We start from the raw sequence: 27,151 nt of genomic DNA, 5'->3' as shown, positions 1-27,151 counted from the left end.
TGAGAATTTATGATTCGAGAATATATGAGGTAATAGTTTTAAGTAGTTTTGGTACAGTGCGATACTTCTGAGGAGTAAATATGTCGTCGATGCTTAACGTGATTATGACATATGTCATGTTTGAGTTTTGTAAAGATTCTATTTTGTATATCTGAATTATCTAAAACTTATATATACCATCATGATTATAATTTTCAAATTTTTGTTTTCATTATGTTATATTAAGTTTCTTTAAATTTCTCAAGTTTTATTGGGTTGGTCATAAAATCATTTTAATCGAGTAGATAATTTTCGCCAGTTGTTCATCCAAAATATCTTGGGAGTAAAACAAATTCATGGTTAAAGAAATTATGTCACAAAATAATTTTAGTAATTATAAGAACTATAATTATGTCAGAATAAAAGTAAAGCAACATAAAATATGTTTAATTTGTTCATAAGATATTTTGTAAGCGGTGATAAAGAACTTACTTTAACAATAAAATAATTTTGGGTGTAAGGACATATTTTTAATGGTAAAACATAGAGTAAAATTGTACGTGGTTACTAATGAGATGTTTCTTTGATGAATTGTTTGCCTGTAAAATATTTTATGAATAAATTGTGAAATGTTTTTGAAATTTGACAATAATAATATTTGTAATGATAAATATTTGACAAAAGTGTTTTTGGGATATAATTTACCTTTAGATTATTATAATAATTGTTATAATATATTAAAAATATATAAATATAAATAAGCGTATGATGGTTAATACAAATATAATTTTTTCTCTAACTAAAATTATTCATATATATAATTTAAGAAATAAAATTCCTTTTTATATTTTTAAAAACTATTTAAGGTTCTAAGTGGAGTACACTTCTTGGCCGGTTCCTAAACTACAAAATGAGAAATGAAAAACATGTGGCTTGTGAGTTGTGAAGCTTTAAATTCGTTATTCTAACTAGATTTTTGGTCCACAATTAAATATTACTTCTAAGTTATATATTTGGCCCACAATTAGTTTTTATTCAATGCAATAAGTGCCACAATGAGTGTGTTGTCTCCCAAGAAACTAACCTCAGCCCATTTTGCCAAATCCTCATCCATCTTATAAACTTTTTAAACCGACGGTCCTCTCGTTATAATTTTCATCAGTTACGGTAAGTTTATGAACAATGCACAAATCTCCACAATATTAATTCCACGAGCCTTTTGTCTTTGCAACTATCATATTTAGAGTAGTCCATTGGAGTTGAAGGTTTCTGTTGACTGTTGAACAATGCTAAACTGAGATAAACTAATCCACCAAACTGCTCCTTTTATGTACATGGCATAAATATGTCCTTGTGAAGTATAATGTCCGAGAAATACGACTTGGTTATTAATTTTTGTCCAACTTCTACTTCCTTCTCTTGTCTTTGGTTGTCTTGGAGAGCAACTCTAAATAATATATCTGATGCTATATTGTCATACTTCGAGTTATAACATATCTTATTGTACTTTTAATTCATCGAATACATGAATCTTGTAAGATTGACGAATCTCTGAAACCCCAACCTTCAAAAGGTCTAGGGTTTGGTGGGAAGGTCAAATATTACTTTGTTTTACACTTTCTAAATGGTTAATGATGTAAAATTCTAGAACATTGTGATGTAGTTCATCATGATATAGTTAGAATATCTGCACCAGTTGTGGTAATAAGAATAGTATGCTCAAACTGAGCGGCCGGACCACCATCTGTTGTCACAATTGTCCATTTGTCTGACCATGTTACAAATTCGGTCTTTCCAATGGTGAGAATTGGTTCTGTTAACAAAGGAAATAATCAATTTGTAAAATATTGTAAATGCATTCATCAAATTCTATATAGGGACTGCTCACCAAGCGTAAAAGTTTGACTTTCAATCATATATTCAAGTTCATAATCATTTGCACAGAACAGAGAGATTTTCATAGAAGTTCCACACCATTACGTAGGCCTAGGCAAAATACCCGGATCCAAATATCTGATCCGAACCCGATCCAAAAAACCCGATCCGAATCCGTATCCGAAATTGTAAATTACCCGAACAGGTTCTAAATCTCGAAATCCAAAAACCCGAATCCGAACCCGGTTCGAACCGAAATCCGAATGGGTATATTAATATATAGTAGTAATATATTAGTAATATTTATAATTTTAATAATATAAGTGTTCAAAATATTCAGATTTTTAGATATTTTCGACAATTTGAAGTATTTAAACAGTTTATTAGTAAATTTGGGTAGAAAATACTCTAAAATTTTAGATATATTGCATATTATTGAATAATTTAGACTAAATTAGATACTAAAATTTTGAGTTTTGTGAACTTCGGGTAATCCGAATCTGAACCCGAAATATCCGAACCGAACCCGATCCGAACCCAAAGTCTAGAAATACCCGAACAGGTCCTATATCTCTAAACCCGAAAATCCGAAAACCCGAAATACCCAAACTAAACCCGAACGGGTACCCGAATGCCCAGGCCTACCATTACGAAGAGTTGTTGTGGAAAAGCTCTTTTTTTGTTACTTACAGTTACTATGAAGATATATAAGAGGTTCCGAGTGTAATACCGTTCCCACACCATGACCGATGAAACTGTGCAGCATGCTCACTGTTGGAAACTGAAAATAATCAAAATTGATCCTATTAACTTCCCTATACGCTAGACTGAGTCAGGTTACTACTATTACTACCTAATTATCTTCCCAATATGTTTGAACCTTGCTCCATCTTTACAAACGGATATACCTTTCTCCAAGCATTCTTGTGTCATTTCCAGTTAAAAATATGATGAAATTGGTAGAAATTAAGTTAAAAAACATTGGCGGAGATTAGAGTTGTACAGTGTTTGGGTTGTGTGGAGAAGATGACTGTTAAATTACTATTTTTCCCTTTGTTAATAAAAACAACAAAAATGGACGAAACACACTAATTGGGGATCGAACCTGTAACAACACCACTTCTTAGGGCGCCTTAATCCAACTCTATCAGACCTTTTTACAATATCACGGTAACACATCTATATACCTATAAATATCTAATATTTTATTATTTATTATATATAATAATAAAAACTTGTAAACTAGTCCCCGATTAATCTCTAATTTAAATCCAATTTTTTCGATTAATCGCTAGGCCCTTCTTCACCGGCTAACTAACGTCTAGCGATTTTTAAAACAGGAGATATATCGCATAAGTTTTCACTTAACTCAGCTACAGTTTCTTTTTCTTCCATCCTTATTCTCAAATTGTGATGTCAACATATCCAGTTTGGTTCTCTTAGCACTTGAAGTCCCCTCAAACATATTCTCCAGTGACTTTCACACTTTCTGAGCTGATACAAATTGAGAAATTAACTTGAAGTGGCTTGAATCAATAGCATTGTAAATTGTAGTCTTGGCTGTAGAATTGAAACTTGATAGTTTTTTCTCTACAACAGTCCACTTATCTCTTGGCTTAAAACTCTCAACTCCTTTATCATCCACAACTTTAGGAGGCTTCCAACCAAGCTCAATCGAATTCCAACAATCTTCATCAATATTACTAATAAACACTTGTATATGAACCTTGCAATATCTGTAATTCGATGAATAAAGCAACGATGGTATTGTCATAGACGTGCCTTCTCTATATGAATTCATCACAACTGACTCAAAGCTCTGCCTTACTTCCTGAACTATCCTCACCTTTGATCTACCCGAAACTAGACTGAATCTCTATCGAGAATCCGCTCTGATACCACTTGTTAATGTGGATGAGACAATAACAAAGTGCATAAAATAAACGACACAAGAAGTTTGTTAACGAGGTTTGGTTTTTCCTACTCCTCGAGACCACGTCCAGATTTCGATTCTACTAGAACAAGAAATCAAATATAACTTATTCACAAACACATAAATCAAGCACAAGTCTCTTAATTCACCGCTCCGCTCTATAACATGAAATCTTAAGGATAAATCTCTACCCTTAACTAAACTTACATCGAGCCTAGATTTAAACCAATATAACCTATCCTTGGGCTAAACTCCCCATGAGCCTAGACTTCAGTTCTCCAAGTCTCTGGAACTACCTTCACACACACGTCACACCGACAAACAAAGAAGCTTGAACATACAAGCACCAAACCATGAAACTAAGCCGCAAACAAACAGAAAGCTTTCTAGGGTTTTTATCCTTTATGCCTCAGCTCTCTTGCCTCTCAAGGACGTGCCCAACTACTCCTTATATAGCCAACAAAATTCTCTAATCACCATAGGAGAAGATTTCTTTATTTCGTAAGGAAAAATAATTTTCTTTTTTCTTTCTTTTTTCTTGTAAAACTCTAATTCAATCAACCAATGAAATAGTAGTGTTCTTCTTTAATTCATTTTCAAACCGTCTTTCAACATTATTTTCTCAAGTCTTCTAGAAACTTCACATGCACAAAAACCAACAGCAATGTTGTATCACTTCTTGTATTACACAGACACTACTTCAGATATACCAATACATCTTCGACACGGAACATTGGTTCTGTCTTATCATTCGATTGTTGTGAGAATTATTTAGAGAATTCTCATTTGCTTGGCCTGGTTTTTTATTTATTTATTTCAAACCCCAAATTTTATCCTAGTTTATTTGCTTCTTATTTCATCTACTAACCATAAGATTAACAAATGCTTCAAAACTGTTGTTGTCAATTGAAAACACTAGAAAGTGGTTTTGTCCTTTTATTCTTCATTCTCTGACCTCTTTCCCTTCATCCCTTTTTACGCCAATCTCCTCTTCTTAGTTATCACATGTTATTTCCCAGATTAAGTAGATGAGATATATTATGGATGTGAACTTTACCATAATGGTTCTCTTCCACCTTTTTTTATTATTTTTTTTATCAACAACTCCTTTAAATTAGTGGATGGAGAACTCGTAATCAACCATTTGACCATCCCATCTTTATCTATCAATGTAAACCGCTAAGTTTGCCAGACATCATTTTACGGTATTTTAATAACAAGTAGATATTTTAATCCCCCAATGAATCGACTAATACAAGAGAAAACATAGGAATAATATCATGAATTAATTAGTATAGTTACTTATAATCCGCTAAGCTCGAGCGAATTGGCTTCCGCCGCCGGTTTCACGTCTTTAGACGGCGGAACCGGCGTTCCGGTGAGCTCCTCCGGCAAATCATTAGCCAACCCTTTAAGGTAAAAAGTGTAGAACAGTTTTGTCGGGTACACAAGCTGTTGAAGCTTAACCTGTCCGTACGCACCTTCGAAGACTCCTGTTCCACCAGTGATGGCCAAGAACGAGTCCTCGTAAGTCAAGTACTGTCCTTGTACTGACAAGTGGCCGTAGTCTCCGAAGTAAAAGCTGTACGTGGCTTCGAATCTCTCACCCTTCTTTTCGGGAACGTGTTCGATCACCACGCAGAGACCGGCCGTGATGCCAACGCGCTTCTTGAGGTCGCCGGTGTATAGTTTGTTTGTGAATGGGACGAGGTCTCCGAGACCGAACATTAGGCTCATGGCGTTTTTAAGAATTTTTGGGCTGTGTCTATCTAATTCGTTGAGTTCGTACACGCTTAGTTCTTGAACTTTACCTGAAAAAAAAAACTCATGTTTAGAACTAGATACTTGATTTTGAGGTATGGTGTCATCATGTGCTTACGTGATCAAGTTTGCAAAGTATTAAATTGGATAATTTTGGTTTTTAGCTAAAACATAATATTTTGAAAACCATTTAATTATGGCAAAAAAAAAAGGGGTTCAATTAACTTACTTGGTCTGGAGTTTTCTATATTCCCGTTTTGGGAGAGAGCTCGACAAGGAGTGAGGTTCTTCTTGAGAGTGAAACTTGATCGTGAGGAGAAATCTGGACCGTTAGATAAGATACCAAGATTCTGAAAGGATTTAGAGAAACCAAGAAGAGAGCTTCGATGAAAATAGGAGTGATTGTTAAGATTTGTCATTGCCATAGACACAGATTGGAGAGACACGGCAGATGAAGCCATTGATAAGAATAGAAAAGAAAAAGACTCAACGAAGAAACTTTGACTTGATTGGTGAGATGAATGAGTTGAGTTGCATGGAATGTCTCTTTATATGTACATATTTATAGAATTATAGATAATACATTGGGATGATAATTGATTGATGATATGATGAAATATAGCACGTGCCTAAATTTCCAAAAGATGCGATGAGTGGATTTGGATTTGAATTCCATGGTCGGAACGTCGTCTTAGCTTTGGGTCTTGGATTTAAGTTGAATACTTTTGGCCGGCCGCAGACTAAAAGAATGAAAAACGTGGGACATATACAACCAATAATATCTAAAATATTTGTTTTCATAAAAAATGAATTAAGTACTAATTATGTTAGTGAAAAAGTTATAGAGCTCATAAACATTTACTTCAGCCATTCACATTAATTCGAAAACAAAAATTAATACATCAAAAATATAACGATGTATGAATTCAAATCCACCTCAACAATTATCAATACAATAAAAATACAATGTGTTCTTTCCTTACTTGACACATCAGCTTCTGTATTGAAGCAGGTGTTGATATTTCAGCAAAAAATCAACAACCTATCAAATTATAACAATTAATATATGTCAGCTTTTCTCTTTCTTAGCTGGACAAAGCAAATGGAAAACACTTTGCACACACTGCATTTAATCAATTGCTAGATTTATTTTTTTTTTCTTCGCCGTGATACCAATCTTGAATGCTTCCGCCGTGATCAATCTTCTTCTTCGGCGTGATTTCAGCTTATTCACCAAATCATAATCCTCTGTTCTTTTTTCTCTTTTTTCTCTTCAATTTTGATTTCATGGGTTTGTTTTCTTCCGCGAATTTGAGTTTGAGCAAGCTGTATAATTATAGGGTTTGATTTGTTTCCGTGATTATAGCGGGTTTTGACTTCTATGCAGTTACGGATCTCGCTATAGACTCTGTTATATAGTTTGTGGATTTATACTGAAACTTCATAAACTCATATTTGCAGAACACACAAACATAGATCTTTCTTATGATTGGCTCTTTTTTGGGTTTTTTTTCTTATGCTTGTTGAAATTTTAATGTGGGACAAAGATTGATACTTTATGTTGTGTAAATTGAAATTTTTTGTTTTGTTTTTGGTAGAGAGAAAATTCTGGTGAACGTGTGCAGTTTAGCCGAGACCAGTTGCTTTAGGTCAAACAGGTATTGAATTTTAACTCTATTTCTTATGTTGAACTTGGCTATGTTTTCTATTGCTTGTGAAACAAATCACTCATCGTTAAGTTTTTCTCAATAGCAGTCAGTCCAAGTCTCTGATGATATCCTGAGAGGCTGTAAGGAAATCGCAGTTGAGATTTTTGGCGAAGATCAGAGTTGGGGGAATCGTGCAGCCGAGAGTAAAGTGAGTGTTTGTGTGATCTTTCTCTGTTTTGTGTTTTTTTCAGACGAATCTTATCTTGTTTTTTCTAAACCACATTCTTGTTTTTGGTCTTACCAGCCAACAAACCAGCCTCAGAATTGATATTCCCATCCTGATACCCGTGACTGGCATAGTCGTCCGCAGGTTCCACAAGAATGGTTAAGAGACGACTCTCGTGAACCTAAGTTTTTCCATGTCACTTGTTACTTGTTGTTGGCATGCTGTTTTTACTAATTTCCTCTTCTTGCTAACATGATGATGATCTTGTTAAACAGTCTGGTCTTGCCCCTGTGCTGGTGAAAGTGGAAGTCCCATGGTCAGCTAAAAGAGGAGCTCTTTCAGATAAGGATCGAGTCCTCAAGAACGTGAAAGGGTATTGTCAACAAACTAATATTAGTCTTTTCTTTTCAGCTTTTGTGCTTGAAGTTTATTGTGATGTATTCTAACTGTATTTAGCCAACCTTGGTCCAATTCTTGTCAATGCTAGGCAGGATAGGAGACTTGGCACAATATGTTTCATTCTACTGCACTCTTTTCAGCTATCATTTGGTGGGATTACTGGTCTTTAGAAATGATATCTTATATATTTAATGTGTATAACTTCCAAGTGAATTAGGATGCTAATCTTTTGTCGGATGAACTTATGTTTCGTCTGTGAGAGGTCCAAATGCCGTTGTTTTTAGCTCTTACTTTACATATCTATGTCATTATATAATCCATTGATATTATAGATGATATTGTTAGCTGGAAGTTCTACCGGGTCTATGCATGATATCTTTTCTTTCTGAATTATGATGGTCTACATTGAGAATACATGTGTCTTTGGTACTCGCACATTGAGTATTGGGAGTCTGAAATGTTGAATACTTCTCTCATAAAGTTGTGCTTTTTGCAGCCATTGGCAAAGGAGCTAGGAATTAGAGTGGTTCCGACCTTTAAGATCTTGAAGGACAACAAAGTAATAAAGGAAGCGACAGGGGCTAAATATAAAGACTTGCTTGCAGCCATTGATGCAGCAAGGTCAGGCTGAGTCTCCCTCAATCACTCATGCTGTAAAGTATTAGGATCATCCTCCTCCAACCAGAAAGAGCGAGACAGACAGACAGAGAAAGAGGGTTCGATTATAATGGCGACGAGCGAGAGAGAGCTAGAGAGAGAGAGAGAGAGAGAGAAAGAGAGAGATGTCAGAGGTATCGTTTCGTGTTTCCTTCTAAAACCCTAAGATGAATCGATTTTGATTTTCGACTTGTTTAATTTCTTTTTTTTTATCTTATTTTTGGTGAACAAGGTGTCTGTGGTGTTTGTGTTCTGTGTTATGTTTTCCTAACAATTTTTTAAACAAAAAATACTTAAAAATCTCCACGGTGTTGATAAAAACATTAAATATCAAACGCCAAAATTGATTAAATAAAACAAAACAACTAACAATAATAATGGTCTTTCAATACATCCTAACTAGGTATTAACCCACAGAAAATCACGGGTTGAATTTTTTTTTGATGAAAATTTGTAATAATTTGTTTTGTTATTATGTTATTTATTAATTTTTAAAATTAAGCTATTAAACGGAAGTGATATAGATTTTATTCGATTAAACTTTTGATAAAAATTTTAATCTGTACTAGTAGAAAATGTTGATAAATTTATAGTTGTAGATTTTATTCGATTAGATTTTTAAATCTTAACTGTTAAATTTTTAATAATTTTTCTTTCCAAGTACGAATTAGTTTAGATTCAAATAGATTTTATTTACTTTGTAGATTTAATTTAATTTGATCTCTCAACAATTTTTTTTGCTTATTAATAATTAATAAAATTTATTTAATTAATTAAGTTTTTCTAATGGCAAGTAATGTAATTTTTTACACATTTAAGGTTAGTTTCATATCCCAATTAATATAGTAGGATACAAAAAAATGATTTTAATCTACATTTTCATTACAATAATAAAACTAGCAACACATAATAACAAAAACCTCAAACCAAAAATATTACTGATGAACATTGTCAAAAACTATATTAATAATGATTTTTTAATTATAAACTCATAGAAAATTATCTAACAATAATAATAATAAAAACAATCTTGCGGCGTAGCGCGGATACTATCCTAGTATAACTAATGAGTGATGAAGTAATTTGTGCACTATGCTTTAATGGATAATTAAATATGTTATTTTACTTTTTTTCAAAATTAATCAATCGTGATATAAGTTAATTCTGAGTTCTTAACTACTTTGGATGAAAATCTTAGTCTAAAGTTATTGATGGATTGTTTGATCGTAAAAAAAAAAAAACAAACTGTTGATGGGTACTAGCAACGAGCCTCGAATGGTTTTCCGCAACAACATCTTTGCCATTGATTCAAACGGATATTGGCAGTATATAGCAAACTGACGTAGTAGTGGAGTAGTTGTCATTTTCACCACAGATATGGAAGATGCTCCACACCGGCATCAAGATTAGAATTTATTGTCCCCGTGAAAAGAAAACAAAAGAAATTGGCTCCACATTATGGAAATCAAATAATGGGAACTACAATAATGGACATCAAACTATTTGAAGTAAATTCTAGATGATAAAATTGTCAATATAAATTAACATTCTAGAGGATTAGTTTGAATGTTCATGGAACTTGGTTTTGCTCATAACCAAAAAGACTTATCTAACACAACACGTGGAAATCACTAGATTGCACAATGCGCTAGATTGAAAACTGAAAACCATGCTAGAATGCAAAAACCTTGCATGTATAATGACATATTCAAATAAGTCGTTAAAAATGAATCACATAAAACTAGAGTAAATGAGTCTGCCTATATGGTTTAAGTATACTACGGATTGTTACATGCAACTTATTAAGCGCCCAAAATTATATTTGTTATTCGCTGAATCTTATTTTTTTGTTAAAGGGTCTTCTTATAAATAAAAGTAGAGTTAAATTATACAAAGAATCAAACAAGAACCGATGGAACCAGCAGTAACGAAGAGAATATAGAGAGAAAGAGTGAGAATAGTCTCACTAAACCAGAAGAACGGAAGAGAAAGAGAAAGAGAAGAGAAACAAACACAGAGAGCCCACAGCAGGCATTCAAGAAGGAAGAAAGGCACTCAGCGTGCAGACCAAAAGACCTCTAGAGCTTCTCCTTGCTTTGTTGACAAATTTCGGAAGGCTATAGACTTGTTCTTGACGACCAAGCAAATTTTCCAAACAATAATGCTGGACTGGAGGGTAATACCTTCATGAAAACGGCGATTCCGTTCATTCCAAATCTCGTAGATACAGGCTTGCCACGCTTGTAGTAGAGCAAGGGAGATGATGGAAGAAGAGCTGGCGGAAGTAAGCCACTGGATAATTCGGTCCCATTCCAGAGGAGGAGGGGAAAGCTCCATTTTTCTTACCATTTCAGACCAAATAGATGAGGAGTAAACACATTCGAAGAACAAGTGATCCCTGGATTCGTTTGCCAACCCACACAGAAGGCAAGTCAGTTCCACATCAAAACCCCACCTAATCGTACGGTCCATAGTTGGGTTGCGGTTGCGAATGAAAAGCCAAGCTGCCAACGAGTGCTTAGGGACCGCAGCTTTATGCCACAAAAGTGAAAACCAAAGAACCTGCGGTTTTGGGAGACAGAGAGAATTTCACATTTTCTTAGAGTGATAGAACTTATGAACCTTATCATTGATGATACATGTGGGTGAATCACTAACATTAGAATAGGGTAGGGTGGTGATGAAGCTAAGAACTTCACGATAAGAATCTGATCTCACTGGATGGAGGTTCTAGATTCCCCCGTCTTTATAGTCTGATACCAGCGCAGATAGTGGAATTCCAAGTCAACGTGGAGCATCTTCTCCCAGGAAATGGATTAGCGAACCGAATGGAGTCCAAGGATCCCACTAGAAGAATGTGTCCTCCCCTGTACCTAGCTTTATTCTAAGAAAATTTATAGCCTTGTGTCTCAACTTTAAAAGCTTCCTGAACATCCAAGATATTGAAGTGGAGTTTTCATTCAAAGCCAAGAAACAAGTCGATGAGAGATATTTTCTCCGGACCCAAGCCACCCAGATAAATTGTTATTCCCTGAATCTCATCATCAAAGATCTCCGATTTCGCTTCTGAATAATCTTTTCAATTAATAATCAACACAATGTTCTTGACCCCAAAAAAAAAAGATAAAATTGACTATTCAAGAATAATAATTATTTTATTTTTATAAAGAATATATCATTATACATAGACATGATGAGTAAACAAAAGTTTATATTAATTATTTTCACTAATAAGTATAATTGCTTATAACTCCGCTGGGCTCCAACGCCTTAGCTTCCGCCGCCGGCTTCACATCCTTAGACGGAGGAACTGGCGTTCCGGTAAGCTCCTCAGGCAAATCATTAGCCAACCCTTTAAGGTAAAAAGTATAGAACAGTTTCGTCGGGTACACAAGCTGCTGAAGCTTAACTTGTCCGTACGCACCTTCAAAGATTCCAGAGCCACCAGTGATGGCCAAGAACGAGTCCTCGTAAGTCAAGTACGGTCCTTGTACGGCTAAGTGGCCATAGTCTCCGAAGTAGAAGCTGTACGTAGCTTCGAATCTGTCACCGTTCCTCTCGGGAACGTGTTCAATCACGACGCAGAGACCAGCGGTGATTCCCACACGCTTCTTAAGATCGCCGGTGTAGAGTTTGTTTGTGAATGGGACAAGATCGCCGAGACCGAACATTAAGCTGAAGGCGTTTTTGAGAATTTTAGGGCTGTGTCTATCTAGTTCGTTGAGCTCGTACACGCTTAGTTCTTGAACTTTACCTGAAATTATCACAAGGAGAATACATAAAGAAGAAGTTAATATGTGAACTGGGTACTTTAGTAATTAATGAGAGATGGGATCAATATCATGTTTAGACAACTTACTTGGTCTAGAGTCTTGGGAGAGAGCTCGAGTAGGAGTGAGGTTCTTCTTGGGAGTGAAACTTGATGATCGAGAGGAGAAATTTAGACCGTTGGATGAGATTCCAAGATTCTGAAAGGATTTAGAGAAACCAAGAAGAGAACTTAGATGAGATTGGTTATTGCATGACAGATTGTTGAGAGTTGTCATAGAGATAGATTGGAGAGACATAACAGAGGAAGCCATTGATCTAAGAAGACTGTTTTTACACTTTGTTTTTTTTTTTTTGGAAGGCTGTTATGAAATAGACTGGACTTTGGTTTATGAGATGAGTGATTTTAATTCTACTAAATGTCTGTTTATTTATAGATAAGACATTGGAGTGAATGCTGAAATAGCACGTGCGTAAATTACCAAATTTAAGCTTATTTTAAGTTTAACTGGTCGGCAAGTGGTTTATCTGAAGTTTTCCATGGTCCAAGTTTTTGGATCCTAGCGTGGGTCAGTCTAAAGAGTACACTTCTTGGCCGGTTCCTAAACTACAAAATGAGAAATAAAAAACGTGTGGCTTATGAGTTGTGAAGCTTTGAATTCGTTATTCTAACTAGATTTATGGTCCATAATAAATATTACGTCTAAGTTCTATAACTAGATATATGTCCCACAATAAAATATTACTTCTAAGTTCTAACTAGATATTTGGACACAGTTAGTGTTTATTATATGCAAATATTAAACAAGATACAAATTAAAGATATTTAATATTTTCAGAGGAAGGGAGGAGAGAACATGTCAAAACAACTTTGAGAAGAAGAAGTATCAGTCATCTCGATGAAACTATATCATCATCAAGCTTGAACAGTTTAACAATTCGCCGTTCACTGTATCAAGATAAGGGAAGTAAATAGAATTCTTCAAACTTCCATAATAGTCGCAGGCTACGACCGTAAAACAACCGTCCCAAGCCACAATGAGTGTGTTGTCTCGCAAGGAACTAACCTCAACCCATTTTACCAAATCCTCGTCCATCTTCTAAACTTATAAATCGACGGTTTTCTTGTTATAATTTTTATTAGTTACGGTAAGTTTATGAATAATGCACAAATCTCCACAATATTCCACGAGCCTTTTGTCTTTGCAACTATCATAGTTAGAGTAGTCCATCGGAGTTGAAGGTGAATGTTGACCAATGCTAAGCTTTGTGTGATAAACTAAACCACCAAATTGCTCCTTTTAAGTCCACGGACTAGATATGTCCCCTCTAAAGTATAATGTCCGAGAAATCTTCGACTTGGTTTTTTTTTAATTTTTGTCCAACTTCTACTTCCTTCCCTAGTCTTACAGCACCAAATTTTATAATCTTGGTTGACTGCAAAAAACATATTGTCTAGGAGAGCAACTCTAAAAAATATATCTGATGGTATCTTCAATCTTGTCATACTTCGAGTTATAACATATCTTGTCGTACTTTAATTCATCGAATATATGAAACTTGTAAGATTAGTGAATCTCTGAAACCCCAACCTTCAAAAGGTCTAGGGTTTGGTGGGAAGGTGAAAAAGCACTTTGTTTGACACTTTCTAAATGGTTAATGATTCTAGAACATTATGGTATAGTTCATGATGCTATAATTAGAATATATGCACCAGTTGTCGTAATAAGAATCGTATGTTCAAACTGTACGGCCGGACCATCATCTGCTGTCACAATTGTCCATTTGTCCGGCCATTTTACAAACTCGGTCTTTCCAATGGTAAGAATTGGTTCTATTAACAAAGGAAACAATCAATTTGTGAAGGATTTATAAATGCATTCATCAAATTCTATATAGAGAATACTCACCGACTGTAAAAGTTTAACCTTCAATCATCTATTCAAGTTCATAATCATCTAAAAGACTTATCTAACACGTGGAAATCACTAGATAGCACAATAAGCTAGAGTGAAAACTGAAAACCATGCTAGAATGCAAAAACCTTGCATGCATAATGACATATTCAAATAAGTCGTTAAAAATGAATCACATAAAACTAGAGTAAATGAGTCTGCCTATATCTATACTATTAAAAGGGAAGCATTTTTAATAAGTAGACATAAATTAAGAAATTATTACAATGAAATGCCATTGAAAACTGAATAGGGATAAGTATAAATAAGGAGCCAAACAGATTGGAAATGAAATTAAATTAGAGCCAAACAGATTGATAGTAATTATACTAGCCGAAAAAATATTAAATGATAGTAATACATAAAAATCGGAACAATAAAAACCTACCATAAAATCTAAATAAATCAATCCACGAAATTAGTCAAATAATTAGCATTTAATTTTATAAGGAAACTAACACCAAAATCTCGGAAAATATCAATTAAATATAAATAATAAGGAAATCAGAATCAAATAAATCTTTAATAATTTGTACTTGCCATAACTAATTGACAATTAAATAATAAGCAACTACGTTAGTACAAAATCAAAACAGTCACTAATATAACAACTAATGGATTTTTCTTAAAATATCAACCAATATAACAAATATTTTCCTATATCAAATTGCATTGATCAGATTTGTAAACTTATTTTTTAAAATTACGAATTATTATTTTCCTAAACTACTAACCATTCAGAGTAATTTTAGGAATTATAGCTATTAAAAAATATATTTTTAATGATAAGATTTTCCTATAACCTAAATGACAACTTATTTGTTTTTGTATAAATACTGCTTCTATTGACAAGCCGATCACTCGGATTCATCGATGTAGTTGTATTTAAATATTTATTTTGGTGTTTTTTATTGTTTGGTAGTTTTATTTTGGTGTTTCTTTGGTTCCATTTCTTTTGCATGCCTCAACTTATTGATTTGTTTCGGATTTTTGTTCTCAGAGATTAACCCAGTGGCATCTTGAGTATGAAGTAAAAAGAAACTAGGAGGTGCAACTATTAAGTTAATTCACTAAACCAATCTATACTATTAAAAGGGAATCATTATTTACAAGGCAAAATGAATCCTGAAATATATGACATAAAATGACCTTGAATAAATTAAAAAGCATACAATACAAAAGGGACATTAAAGTAAATTTGATAATAAAAATGCACGGATCCTATATGCCCTGGATTAATTCTGTTCGGATCATGTATTAACTGTTCAGAGCTGTTTTTCATACTCCCGTATCCAAACAGAATCGAAACAAGCATCTGCAATAAAATTCAAAAAAGGTAAGTAATTTTGCATAAACAATTTAAGTAAACAATAATTTTGATATTTATGTATATGTTTAATTTGGGCAATTAATTTCGAAATTGTATATATGTAAACTTATTTAATTTGATTTTATATTTTGAGATATATCCGGAAACAAGAAATTATGATGTTACCTAATATACAAAATCATCTAAATGTTTATAGAAATAATTTAAATCGGTATCTATTAAAATCGAGCAATTAAATACAAAATTGTATATATGTATAAAAATATAATTTGGTTATATATTGTGAGATATCTGTAAACAATATTTATGATTTTATATTATGATTTCAAACATATGTATTACATATATACAGTATGTTTAAATCTTGGATACTGAATTAAGATATACATACGTTTGAAACTACTTATAACTTATCATTTTATCAATGCATAAATGTGCAGATCCGAAAACATGTTACAACTAAAGTAAAACAACAGTATTTTAAATATGTTTTTTTTCTTCAGCTTATCTAGCATTTACAAAACAAGAGATAAAAGAATGTTAACTGACACGGCATGTATGTGTGATTCTATTAACTGAATGTTTCAAAAAAATTATTTTTCTTCATCAAATACTTTATTTTGTTTTGAATCAAACTATTACGTGTTTGTGTGCTAAATATGTAGGAACATGATTTTGAGGAAATGAGAAAAGAATAATGGGACGGAAACGGGATGGAAGGAGGAATAAGATGAGATTAGAAATTTTCAAAAATCAAAATCCAGGATCATGTTAGAATTAAAATAAATTAATGCTTCCAATATATTATGTAACATATTTTTCAATTTATCTAACACAAAAATGTCAAAAAAATATTCAAAAGAAAAAGAAAAAACATAAAACTATGTTCTATAATAGATAAAAAAAAAATCAACCATAGTTATGAGACATATACAGGACATGATGGATTTTATGTCCTAAATTAGACATACCATCTTTCTGTTACTATTTTTTAATATAATTGTTTTTACTGATAACAAAAACAAATTTGATCATTTTTTTGTCTAAACCGAATTAAAAATAAATCAAATACTAAACTGATACAAAAAAAGTTTGGATTATGAATGTTAATAACATTTATTAAAAATATGTTTACAAACATAATCCGCATGTACGTAATAAATTATAAATGTGTTAGTAAATTTAGTTTTTAAAATCAACCCCGCACGTATGTGCGGGTCCAAATCTAGTATGGTTTAAGTATACTACGGATTGTTACATGCAAAACTTATTAAGCGCCCAAAATTATATATGTTATTCCCTGAATCTCATCATCAAAGATCTCCGACTTCGCTTCTGCGTCTTTTCAATTAATAATCAAAATAATGTTTTTGACCAAAAAAAAAAGATAAAATTGACTATTCAAGAATAAGAATATATTTTTTTTATAAAGAATAGAGATATCATTATACATAGACATGATGCGTAAACAAAAGTCTATATTAATTATTTTCACTAATTAGTATAATTGCTTATAACTCCACTGGGCTCCAACGCCTTAGCTTCCGACGCAGGCTTTACATCCTTAGACGGCGTAACTGGCGTTCCGGTAAGCTCCTCAGGCAAATCATTAGCCAGCCCTTTAAGGTAAAAAGTGTAGAACAGTTTCGTCGGGTACACAAGTTGTTGAAGTTTAACTTGTCCGTACGCACCTTCAAAAATTCCAGAGCCACCAGTGATGGCCAAGAACGAGTCTTCGTAAGTCAAGTACGGTCCTTGTACGGCTAAGTGGCCATAGTCTCCGAAGTAGAAGCTGTACGTAGCTTCGAATCTGTCACCGTTCTTCTCGGGAACGTGTTCTATCACGACGCAGAGACCGGCGGTGATTCCCACACGCTTCTTAAGGTCGCCGGTGTAAAGTTTGTTTGTGAATGGGACAAGATCGCCGAGACCGAACATTAAGCTGAAGGCGTTTTTGAGAATTTTGGGGCGGTGTCTATCTAATTCGTTGAGCTCGTACACGCTTAGTTCTATCACAAGTATAAGGATATTTTACTTTACTTAGCTTAGAATTACTTTTACTAAGTTAAAATAAATACAGGTAAAATATGTATATATAGTGTGACTTGTACAACATTTTACAATTAATGAGAATAAGAAGATTTTTCACTCTCTCTCTTTAGCTCAAACTCTCTCTCTCTTGTTCATCGTCATCTTCGTGATTCAGTTACAAGAATCTTGTTATGGTATCAGAGCTAACACGATTCGATTGACCATGAGCGCTTCTTCGTTTGAGCTTATTCTCATTCATCTCTTCACATTCCTTTTGGATATTTCAAAATTCTCTTTCGTTCCTCGTCTTTGCGATTCTTCAATTCGTGTTCGTAAGCGAGTTTTGATCTTCGTTTTCTTCTATCTCTCGATTCAATCTTTGTTTCAATCTCTGGGTTCTTTCAATTGCAATGGCGATGAATCATTCGCGAACGGCGAATTCTCCTAATCGTAATCAATCCACGTCTTCGGTTACACAGAATCGTACGGATCTTTATGCGAGTCCTTACTCTCTCCTGAGTACAGATCATGCTGGGTTATAGATAGTCACGGATCGCCTTGATGCGGGAGCTGAGTTTCACTCCTGGAAACGATCTGTACGGATGGCCTTGAACGTCAGAAACAAATTGGGATTTATTGATGGTACGATTCCTAAACCTCCTTTAGATCATCCAGATTCAGATGCTTGGTCTAGAGTTAATGATATCGTAATCACCTGGTTGATTGGTTCTGTTTCGAAGAAGATAGGCGCGAGTCTCTTGTATATGTCTACTGCTGAAAAGATTTGGAAAAATTTGATTTCACGTTATAAGCGAGATGATGCTTCGCGTGTGTATGAGATAGAACAAAGATTAGGAAGTATTCAACAAGGTGCTATGGATGTTAGTGGCTATTATACAGAACTTGTTACTCTATGGGAAGAGTATACAAATTATATTGAACTTCCTGTTTGCACTTGTGGACGTTGTGAGTGCAATGCTGCGGTTTTATGGGAACAATTGCAACAACGCAGTAGAGTTACTAAGTTTCTAATGGGGCTTAATGATAGTTATGAGCAGACTCGAAGGCACATTCTCATGTTGAAACCGATACCTAATATCGAAGAAGCTTACAACATTGTTGCACAAGATGAGAGACAACGTATTGTGAAGCCGGTTATCAAGACTGAGAGTGTTGCGTTTCAAGCTTCAAGCTCATTTGAAGACAATCAGTCGTATATGCAGAATCAGATGGAGTTTGCTGCTGCTTATAATACATATCGCCCAAGAGGTAACAGACCTTTATGTACGCATTGTGGGAAGCTTGGCCATTCTGTTCAAACGTGTTTCAAGTTGCATGGGTACCCTCCTGGCTATAAACCTCCGAGTTCAGTGAATACAGGACCGGCAGGTACTAAGGGTTTCTATCCTCCTCGAGGTCCCGTTGCACCTAACACAAGGCCACCACAACCTCATTCAGGGTCGCAGATGAACTTTGGGTCGCAACAAAGAACTGTTGCTAATGTGTTTACTGAGCAACCTGCTGATCAACAACAATAATCTACTATGCCATATTATCCCTCTCCAGCTGTTAATGCTGTGAATCTCGATGTCAGCAAGTTAACTCCAGAACAGGCTCAGACATTGATTGGTCAGCTAACTTCTCACGCTCAAGGATCATTTTCTCAGGTTCAAAGTTCAACCTCAGAGCTTCCAGCTACTTCTTCTCAGGCTACTGTCTCTGAACAGGGTGTCATGGCTGTTCAATCATCTTCTGGTAAAGTTTTTTCTATATCCACCAATCTTCGTTTTGAAAATGAGATTCTCACTTATCAACATCATTGCCTTACTTCTTTACAACATGCATTGCCCAGTGGTTCTTGGATAATTGATAGTGGTGCTACAAGTCATGTCTGCTTTGATATATCAAAATTTAGGGAGACATTTTTAGTTTCAGGAATCACGGTAGCTTTGCCTAATGGTAGTAAACTTGATATTACTCATGTAGGAACAATTCATTTGTCTGATTCGTTAATTCTCTATAATGTTCTTTATGTTCCAACATTTCGATTCAATCTGATTAGTGTAAGTACACTCTTGCATGATAATAACTGCTCTGCTCACTTTTATCCTACTGCATGTTTCCTTCAGGAGTTTTCTCAGGGATGGATGATTGGGAGTGGTAGACTCTTCCGCAATCTTTACATTCTCAATGATCATTCACACTCTCAATCTACACCTGCTGAGTCTCCTGCTAGTTTACACTTTTGTGGATCCTTGTCTACTGATGACAGTCTATGGCATCAACGCTTGGGCCATCCGTCAGTCGCCAAGTTACAGAGTCTTTCTGATACATTGTCATTGTCCAAGTCTGTTGTTCAGAGTCATAGTCATTGTCATATCTGTCCATTAGCTAAGCAAAAGCGTCTGTCATTTCCTTTTAATAATAATATGTCTCCATCACCATTTGATCTAGTTCACTTGGATGTATGGGGACATTTCTCTGTTGAGTCTGTAGATGGTTTTAAGTACTTTCTTACCATTGTTGATGATTGTACTAGAGTCACTTGGATTTACATGTTAAGGAATAAAAATGATGTTACAAAAATTTTTCCTGTTTTTCTTTCTTTAGTTTCTAATCAATATCGAACAAAAATTAAGGCCATTAGAACTGATAATGCACCTGAGTTAGGCTTTACCTCTTTAGTACAAGAACATGGTCTTATTCATTACTTTTCATGTCCTTATACACCTCAACAAAATTCTGTTGTTGAAAGGAAACATCAACATCTATTGAATGTAGCTAGGGCTCTACTTTTTCAATCTCATGTACCATTAGTCTATTGGAGTGATTGTGTTTTGACTGCTGCATTCATCATTAATCGAATCCCTTCTGCTCTTTTGGATAATATGTCACCTTATGAGAAATTAACGCATAAGAAACCTCAATATACTGCTTTAAGAACTTTTGGCTGTCTCTGTTATGCTAGCACTATTCCTGTTGATAGAACTAAGTTTACACCTAGGGCTCAATCTAGTGTTTTCTTAGGCTATCCTTTAGGGTACAAAGGTTATAAGGTGTTAGACTTAACAACAAATAAAATTTCAATAACTCGGAATGTCGTTTTTCATGAAAATATTTTTCCCTTTTTGAAACAAGAACAATTTCAGCCTGACTTTTTCTCACACACGATTCTTCCTACACTACCTGTTTCTGTTACTTGTCATGATGATGCATCACCTATTGCTCTTCCATTGCCTGCATTATCTCCCGTTCCTGCAACTGCATCTGATAATGTTCCTGTTACATCATCCTCTGTTGCTACTAGTTCCAACGCATCATCAGCATTAGTACCTAGGGTGAATCAATTTGTGACAACTGAAACTGCTAGTGTCTCTTTACCTAGTGGTAGAACTAGGCGTCAGACTAAAGCACCTAGTTACTTATCTGATTACCACTGTGCATTAGCATCTCTTTCTTCCCCTTTACCATCACCTCTACCACCTAATCATACTACTCCATATCCATTATCTTCTGTACTTTCATATGATCGATTCAATCCACACTATTGTTCCTACATCTTTTCTTATTCGGTTGAGACTAAGCCAAAAACTTTTAAGCAAGCCATGGCCTCTGAGAAGTGGACAGGAGCTTGTAATGAGGAGCTGTTTGCTATGGAGCTGAATGGTACATGGACTGTTGTTTCTCTACCACCTGGAAAGAATGTTGTGGGTTGTAAGTGGGTGTTTACCATCAAATACAATTCGGATGGAACCGTAGAGCGTTATAAGGCTCGACTCGTTGCAAAAGGCTACACGCAACAAGAGGGGGTTGATTATGATGAAACTTTCTCCCCTGTAGCTAAACTGACGAGTGTTAAGCTGTTGTTAGATTTAGCAGCTAAAGGAGGATGGAAGTTAACACAAATGGATGTTTCTAATGCCTTCTTGCACAGTGAGCTTGAAGAAGAAATTTATATGAGTCTTCCGCAGGGTTATACTCCAGGTAACATGGAATCTCTTCCTCCTAATCCGGTTTGCCGATTGCATAAGTCGATTTATGGATTAAAGCAAGCATCTAGGCAGTGGAACAAGCTTTTTACTTCTGTTCTAGTTGGTGCTGGTTTTCTGCAATCTCCATCGGACACAACTCTGTTTGTGAAATATACTGCTAATAGCTTCATTGCTGTTTTGGTTTATGTGGATGACATAGCCATAGCTAGTAATACGGATAAAGACCTTGATGATCTAAAGCAAGTGTTGCGTACTGCTTTCAAGATCAAAGATCTCGGTCCCCTCAGATTTTTCCTTGGCTTGGAGATTGCTAGGACATCTAAGGGTATCTCGGTTTGTCAGCGCAAGTATACATTGGATCTCCTTGAAGATACTGGACTTTTAGCTTGTCAACCTGCCTATGGATCCTTATGTTACGCTCACTAATAACACTGGTACGCCTATGGTTTCTGCAAAACCATATCGAGAACTGATTGGTCGTCTCTTATACCTGACTATTACGAGACCAAACATCGCTTATGCAGTCCATACCTTGAGTCAGTTCTTGCAGTTTCCCACGGACGTTCATATGCAGGCTGCTATGAGGATTCTCAAGTATCTTAAAGGTAGTCCAGGACAGGGTTTATTCTACTCGGCAGTTAATGATACTTGCATCAATGCCTTTGCTGATGCTGACTGGGGAAAGTGTCTTGATTCACGTCGCTCTGTTTCTGGTATTTGCATCTATGTTGGTCGCTCTTTGATCTCCTGGAAATCTAAGAAGCAGAAGGTGGCTAGTAGAAGCAGTACTGAAGTTGAATATAGGAGCTTAGCGGATGCTACGTGTGAGATACTCTGGATACAGAAGCTCCTCAAGGACTTTCATGCTCCAATTTCCTAAGTCGCCAAACTGTTCTGTGATAACAAATCTGCCATCTATATTGCTACAAACCCAGTGTTTCACGAGCGTACTAAGCACATTGATATTGATTGTCATGTGACGAGGGATCAGCTTAAGCTTGGCAACCTCAAGCTGTTTCATGTTTCTAGTGAGAACCAATTGGCAGATATCTTGACTAAACCGCTACATCCGCAGCCTTTTCATTCTCTACTTGGTCGAATGTCACTATCAAACCTTTATAATCCTTCCTCTGTTTCGGATTCAAAGGTTTGCGGGGGCGTATCACAAGTATAAGGATATTTTACTTTACTTAGCTTAGAATTACTTTTACTAAGTTAAAATAAATACAGGTACAATATGTATATATAGTGTGACTTGTACAACATTTTACAATTAATGAGAATAAGAAGATTTTTCACTCTCTCTCTTTAGCTCAAACTCTCTCTCTCTTGTTCATCGTCATCTTCGTGATTCAGTTACAAGAATCTTGTTAAGTTCTTGAACTTTACCTGAAATTATCACAAGGAGAATTTATAAAGTAGAAGTTAATATGTGAACTGGGTACTTTAGTAATTAATGAGAGATGAGATCATGTTTAGACAACTTACTTGGTCTAGAGTCTTGGGAGAGAGCTCGGGTAGGAGTGAGGTTCTTCTTGGGAGTGAAACTTGATCGAGAGGAGAAATTTAGACCGTTGAATGAGATTCCAAGATTCTGAAAGGATTTAGAGAAACCAAAAAGAGAACTTAGATGAGATTGGTTATTGCATGACAGATTGTTGAGAGTTTTCATAGAGATAGATTGGAGAGACATAACAGTTTCGTCGGGTACACAAGAAGAGAACTAAGAAGACTGTTTTAACACTTTGTTTTTTTTTTTGTTGGAAGGCTGTTATGAAATAGACTGGACTTTGGTTTATGAGATGAGTGATTTTAATTCTACTAAATGTCTGTTTATTGTTGTCAAAAAAAAAAAAAAAAGTCTGTTTATTTATCGATAAGACATTGGATTGAATGATGAATTAACACGTGCGTAAATTCCCAAATTTAAGTTTTTTTTTTTTTTTTTTGACGAACCAAATTTAAGTTTATTTTAAATTAATTGGTCGGCAAGTGGTTTATCTGAAGTTTTCCATGGTCCAAGTTTTTGGGTCCTAGCGTGGATCAGTCTAAAGAGTACACTTCTTGGCCGGTTCATAGCGTGGATCAGTTCCTAAACTACAAAATGAGAAATGAAAAACGTGTGGCTTGTGAAGCTTTGAATTTGTTATTCTAACTAGATTATGGTCCACAATAAATATTACGTCTAAGTTGATAAGTTCTATAACTAGATATTTGACCCACAATAAAATATTACTTCTAAGTTTCTGACTAGATATTTGGACACTGATATGCTCAAATTAAACCCTAGAGCTACTCTCTCAAATTAAGAGGTCAATGCAGTACTTAGGGGTCGAATTCCACAGAGACTCAAGACTACACAATAAATTATAGAGTTTTTCAATTATGCTAAACAGATTAAATTAAATTAAAACAAAAGCAATGCAAAATATTAATATTAAAGACTGTTGTAAATTCAGGAGATCAAAAAGCTAGGCCTAGGGAATTTCTCAGGAAATTATGAAATATTAAATAAATTAATAAATTAGGATTCAAACAATTAAGAACAGATCTAGAACTCTAAACACTTTTGTAAATTAAATCAGTTCTCACTGCAAATAATATCTAAATTTAAAACCAGAAAATCCAAATCTCTTTGTAAAATTCTAGGTTAAAAATCAGCAATAAAATCAGGTTTAGATTGTTCACAAAATTATTAAATCAAATCTCTTTCCAAGAAATAATTTTGCTCATCAAAAGGTTTTATCAGGAAAACAATTATATTCTCATATCAATTAATAATCCTAAGATCTAAATCCAGATGACTAATCATAGATCTAGCATTAAGAACAACCTAAGATGAAGATCCAGAAAGATAATGAATCCTAAATAAACAGATCTAACAAATCATAAAATCCCTGTGAAAAACCCTAAACCTAACAAGCAAACTACTCAGACATGTTTAATGAAGAACAAAACATCATTCTGAATAATAAGCAATTGAAATTAAAAGAGTAAAAGGGAGTTCAAGAAATTCTTCTCTCAAAGCAGATCTCTCTCTCCAAAGCTCTCAAAATCTCACAGGGTTACAGGAAAAATAAAACTTGGTAGAATAAAACTTAAGGGTTTGGAAAACCTAAAAACTATATATATATGTCCTAAAACACGTCAGGGACTAGTCTTGCAAATATGGAAAACTTCGGGCAACTTTGTAAAACTTCCAAATTTGGCTCTCTTGTCGGTTTGGACTGGGTGTCGATCGATGCTAAGGCAGTGTTGATCGACACCATCTCCTCTGATCGATTCCAAGTTGATTTCTTGCGGATTGTTGCTCCAAACTGATCAAATTGCTCCACTTTGCTCCTTCCATGCTAAAAACCTGTAAAGACTCAAAAACAATCTAGAAACAAATGAAAAGACACTAAAAGACTCTTTATATCATGGTTAAAAACCACAAAAACCATGATATATCAACTCCCCCAGACTTAGCCTTTGCTTGCCCTCAAGCAAAACATAAACTTAGACCTGTGAAAGAGGTTTGAAAACAGGGAACTCACTCAATTGCAGATTATTCTTATTCACACTCTTCATTTACCTGACTCAAGAACTTACTACTTGTACTCAACCATGATAAGCATCAACATTCCTTACTCAAATCCCACAATCCCTTGGAATCTCTGAAATCTCCATTGTCATCTCATTAGTCAATATTAAAGCATAAATAAGGTGAATTCTTACCTTGGGTGTATTGATCAGTGGCATGTGGACTCTCTTCAGGCCAAGACATTCTTCTTACATCTCCTTTCCTCTCCCTTTTCTCACTTCCATTATTTTTTTTTTCTTCTTTTTTTTTTTCAAAGGTGTAAGCGAATACCATGGTCATCAGTAATTTACCTATCTCTCGCTTCCAAGCTTTGTGTGATCATTTGACTCAAGAGTAGAATAATGAGGTCACTGGTAATTTACCTACCTCTCTAAACTGATCAAAATCATCTCATCTTTTATTCTCTTTTTTTTTCTAATCTTTGTTTTTTTTTTTTTTAAAGCACTGAAGGGAAGAGAGAGGGGAGACATACTTTGAAAAATTGCATTGTCTTGTATGGCCTGAAGAAGAAGTCTAGTCCACTGATTTCCAACCCCAAAGTAAGAGATTAAGTCCGGTTAAAATACTGATAAAAGTTGAGACAACGTTAGATCAATCAGATATCCATTGAATAAGGGCTTTCAGGATTGTTGATAAGGCTCATAGTCTTTCTAAGCTTCAGTTCTGAGATCAAGCATAAACAATTAATCATTAGAGTGTTAGCCAAATAAGAGAAATCATTAATCAAGATCATAATTCCTAAAGACAAAAAGAAAAATTTGAAAAATTTGACTCAAACTTTATGGTTTTGACTGACACAACTGAAACTCAAAAACAGAAATCATAGTTAGTAACTAACCTCCCCCAGACTTAAACAACACTGTCCCCAGTGTTATCAAGTAAGAGGAAAGCAAAAATAGAAATAAAATAAACAAAAATCAAAATCAAAAGAAAAAGAAAAAAAACCTACCAGTGGGTTGCCTCCCACTAAGCGCTTGTTTTCAGTCATTAGCTTGACTGTGCTGGAGCTCAGGCATCTGGAGGAGCAGAACATGGCATTGAAGTCCTCTTCATCCAAGGTGGTGTATAAGCTTTAGGTGCATGAGGTCTGCCAAGGATGTTAAGAACAGGACCAGGGCGGGATTTAGGGATGGTTGTGCTTCTCTTATGTCCTGCAAAATCATCAACAGAAGAAACAAGCACTCTACGATAATCTCGTGGCTTGGTTAACTGCAAAACAGTTTTTATCTCTTTGAAATTCTTATTGATGATAGGAGGAAGTTTAGGAGCAGGAGAGGTGTACCTTTGCCTTACCTGAGGGCTTTGGAGTGTGGATTGATGACTCTTCTATTTGGGAACAAGTTTCTGACTTGGAGCATCAGTTTTGGACAAGCTTTGTCGCGGTCGTGGAGGGGTGTCGATCGATACCCTGTTGTTGGTGTCGATCGGCACTGCTTCTGATGCTTGTGTTGCAGCAACCTTCTCAACAGAAAATGTCTGTCCATCAATAGTAGGAGCCCTCCTCAGCTTATCCATCTCAAAATTCATTGTCAAACCATCCACATTCAGTGCTATGTGTCCTTTCTGCACATCAATGATGGCACCAGCTGTAGCCAAGAAAGATCTTCCTAAGATGAGAGGATCTTTAGGCTCTTGATCATACTTCAGCACCACAAAGTCAGTGGGAATCATGAAGTTGCCAACCTTAACTGGAATATCCTCTAAAACACCTTGAGGAGTTCTTCTGGATCGATCAGCTAGGATTAGAGAAATCTGAGTTGGCTTGAATTCTGTCATCCCAAGTCTCACAGCAACAGAATATGGCATCAAGTTGATACTGGAACCAAGATCACAGAGTGAGTGAGAGAACCTTCCTGCGGAGATTGAGCAATCAAGAACAAAGCTTCCAGGATCTGGTAACTTCTTAGCAGTCCTACATTGAATGATTGCACTCACTTCCTTAGATACAACCACCTCCTGCTTTCTCTCCTTCTTCCTCTGAACAGGCTGGTTCAACAGAATTGCACTAACATC

General features: G+C 35.1%; 2 protein-coding genes, 2 long non-coding RNA genes and 2 pseudogenes across 19 annotated transcripts; 1 reads left to right on the top strand and 5 right to left on the bottom strand.

Moving 5' to 3' along the window:
* Positions 1-4,995: 4,995 nt before the first annotated feature.
* On the bottom strand, positions 4,996-6,094 carry LOC104710345 (allene oxide cyclase 2, chloroplastic). Its single transcript, XM_010426926.2, is given in 3 exon segments — positions 4,996-5,101; positions 5,104-5,598; positions 5,778-6,094. Coding segments are annotated over 3 exon segments (756 nt in total). The 5' UTR covers positions 6,010-6,094; the 3' UTR covers positions 4,996-5,072.
* Positions 6,095-6,398: 304 nt separating this feature from the next.
* LOC104710344 (uncharacterized) lies at positions 6,399-8,779 on the top strand. Of its 16 annotated transcripts, none has more exons than XR_015565902.1 (7): positions 6,501-6,839; positions 7,147-7,206; positions 7,304-7,405; positions 7,502-7,581; positions 7,699-7,796; positions 7,911-7,972; positions 8,319-8,779. It is a non-coding gene; the product is annotated as an uncharacterized LOC104710344 (long non-coding RNA). The 16 variants fall into 16 exon arrangements; XR_015565901.1 differs by having other exon boundaries at positions 6,596-6,934; XR_015565905.1 differs by having other exon boundaries at positions 6,601-6,839; positions 7,301-7,405.
* A 2,836-nt stretch (positions 8,780-11,615) lies between these two features.
* Positions 11,616-12,665, bottom strand: LOC104710342 (allene oxide cyclase 2, chloroplastic-like). The gene is made up of 2 exons (XM_010426925.3): positions 12,339-12,665; positions 11,616-12,233 (listed from the first exon to the last, which is right to left on the bottom strand). The coding sequence occupies exons 1-2, from the start codon at positions 12,559-12,561 to the stop codon at positions 11,707-11,709; spliced, it is 750 nt and encodes a 249-aa protein (XP_010425227.2). The 5' UTR covers positions 12,562-12,665; the 3' UTR covers positions 11,616-11,706.
* A 417-nt stretch (positions 12,666-13,082) lies between these two features.
* LOC104714962 (putative F-box protein At3g25750) lies at positions 13,083-14,185 on the bottom strand (annotated as a pseudogene).
* Positions 14,186-17,012: 2,827 nt separating this feature from the next.
* On the bottom strand, positions 17,013-17,822 carry LOC104710341 (allene oxide cyclase 2, chloroplastic pseudogene; annotated as a pseudogene).
* A 4,912-nt stretch (positions 17,823-22,734) lies between these two features.
* LOC147937680 (uncharacterized) lies at positions 22,735-23,396 on the bottom strand. The gene is made up of 2 exons (XR_015567036.1): positions 23,044-23,396; positions 22,735-22,944 (listed from the first exon to the last, which is right to left on the bottom strand). It is a non-coding gene; the product is annotated as an uncharacterized LOC147937680 (long non-coding RNA).
* Positions 23,397-27,151: the final 3,755 nt, after the last annotated feature.

Source organism: Camelina sativa, chromosome 9 (genome assembly GCF_030686135.1).
Source record: "Camelina sativa cultivar CO46 ecotype springtype chromosome 9, ASM3068613v1".
NCBI lineage: Eukaryota > Viridiplantae > Streptophyta > Magnoliopsida > Brassicales > Brassicaceae > Camelina > Camelina sativa.
Note: the sequence above shows the minus strand (reverse complement) of the source record. Positions and strands in the feature narration are given on the sequence as shown.

Coding starts and splice junctions, on each gene's coding strand:
- LOC104710342 (XM_010426925.3), bottom strand. CDS start 12,561: ATGGCTTCCTCTGTTATGTCTCTCCAATCTATCTCTATGACAACTCTC. Junction 12,234..12,338: donor CTCCCAAGACTCTAGACCAA/GTAAGTTGTCTA, acceptor TGATAATTTCAG/GTAAAGTTCAAGAACTAAGC.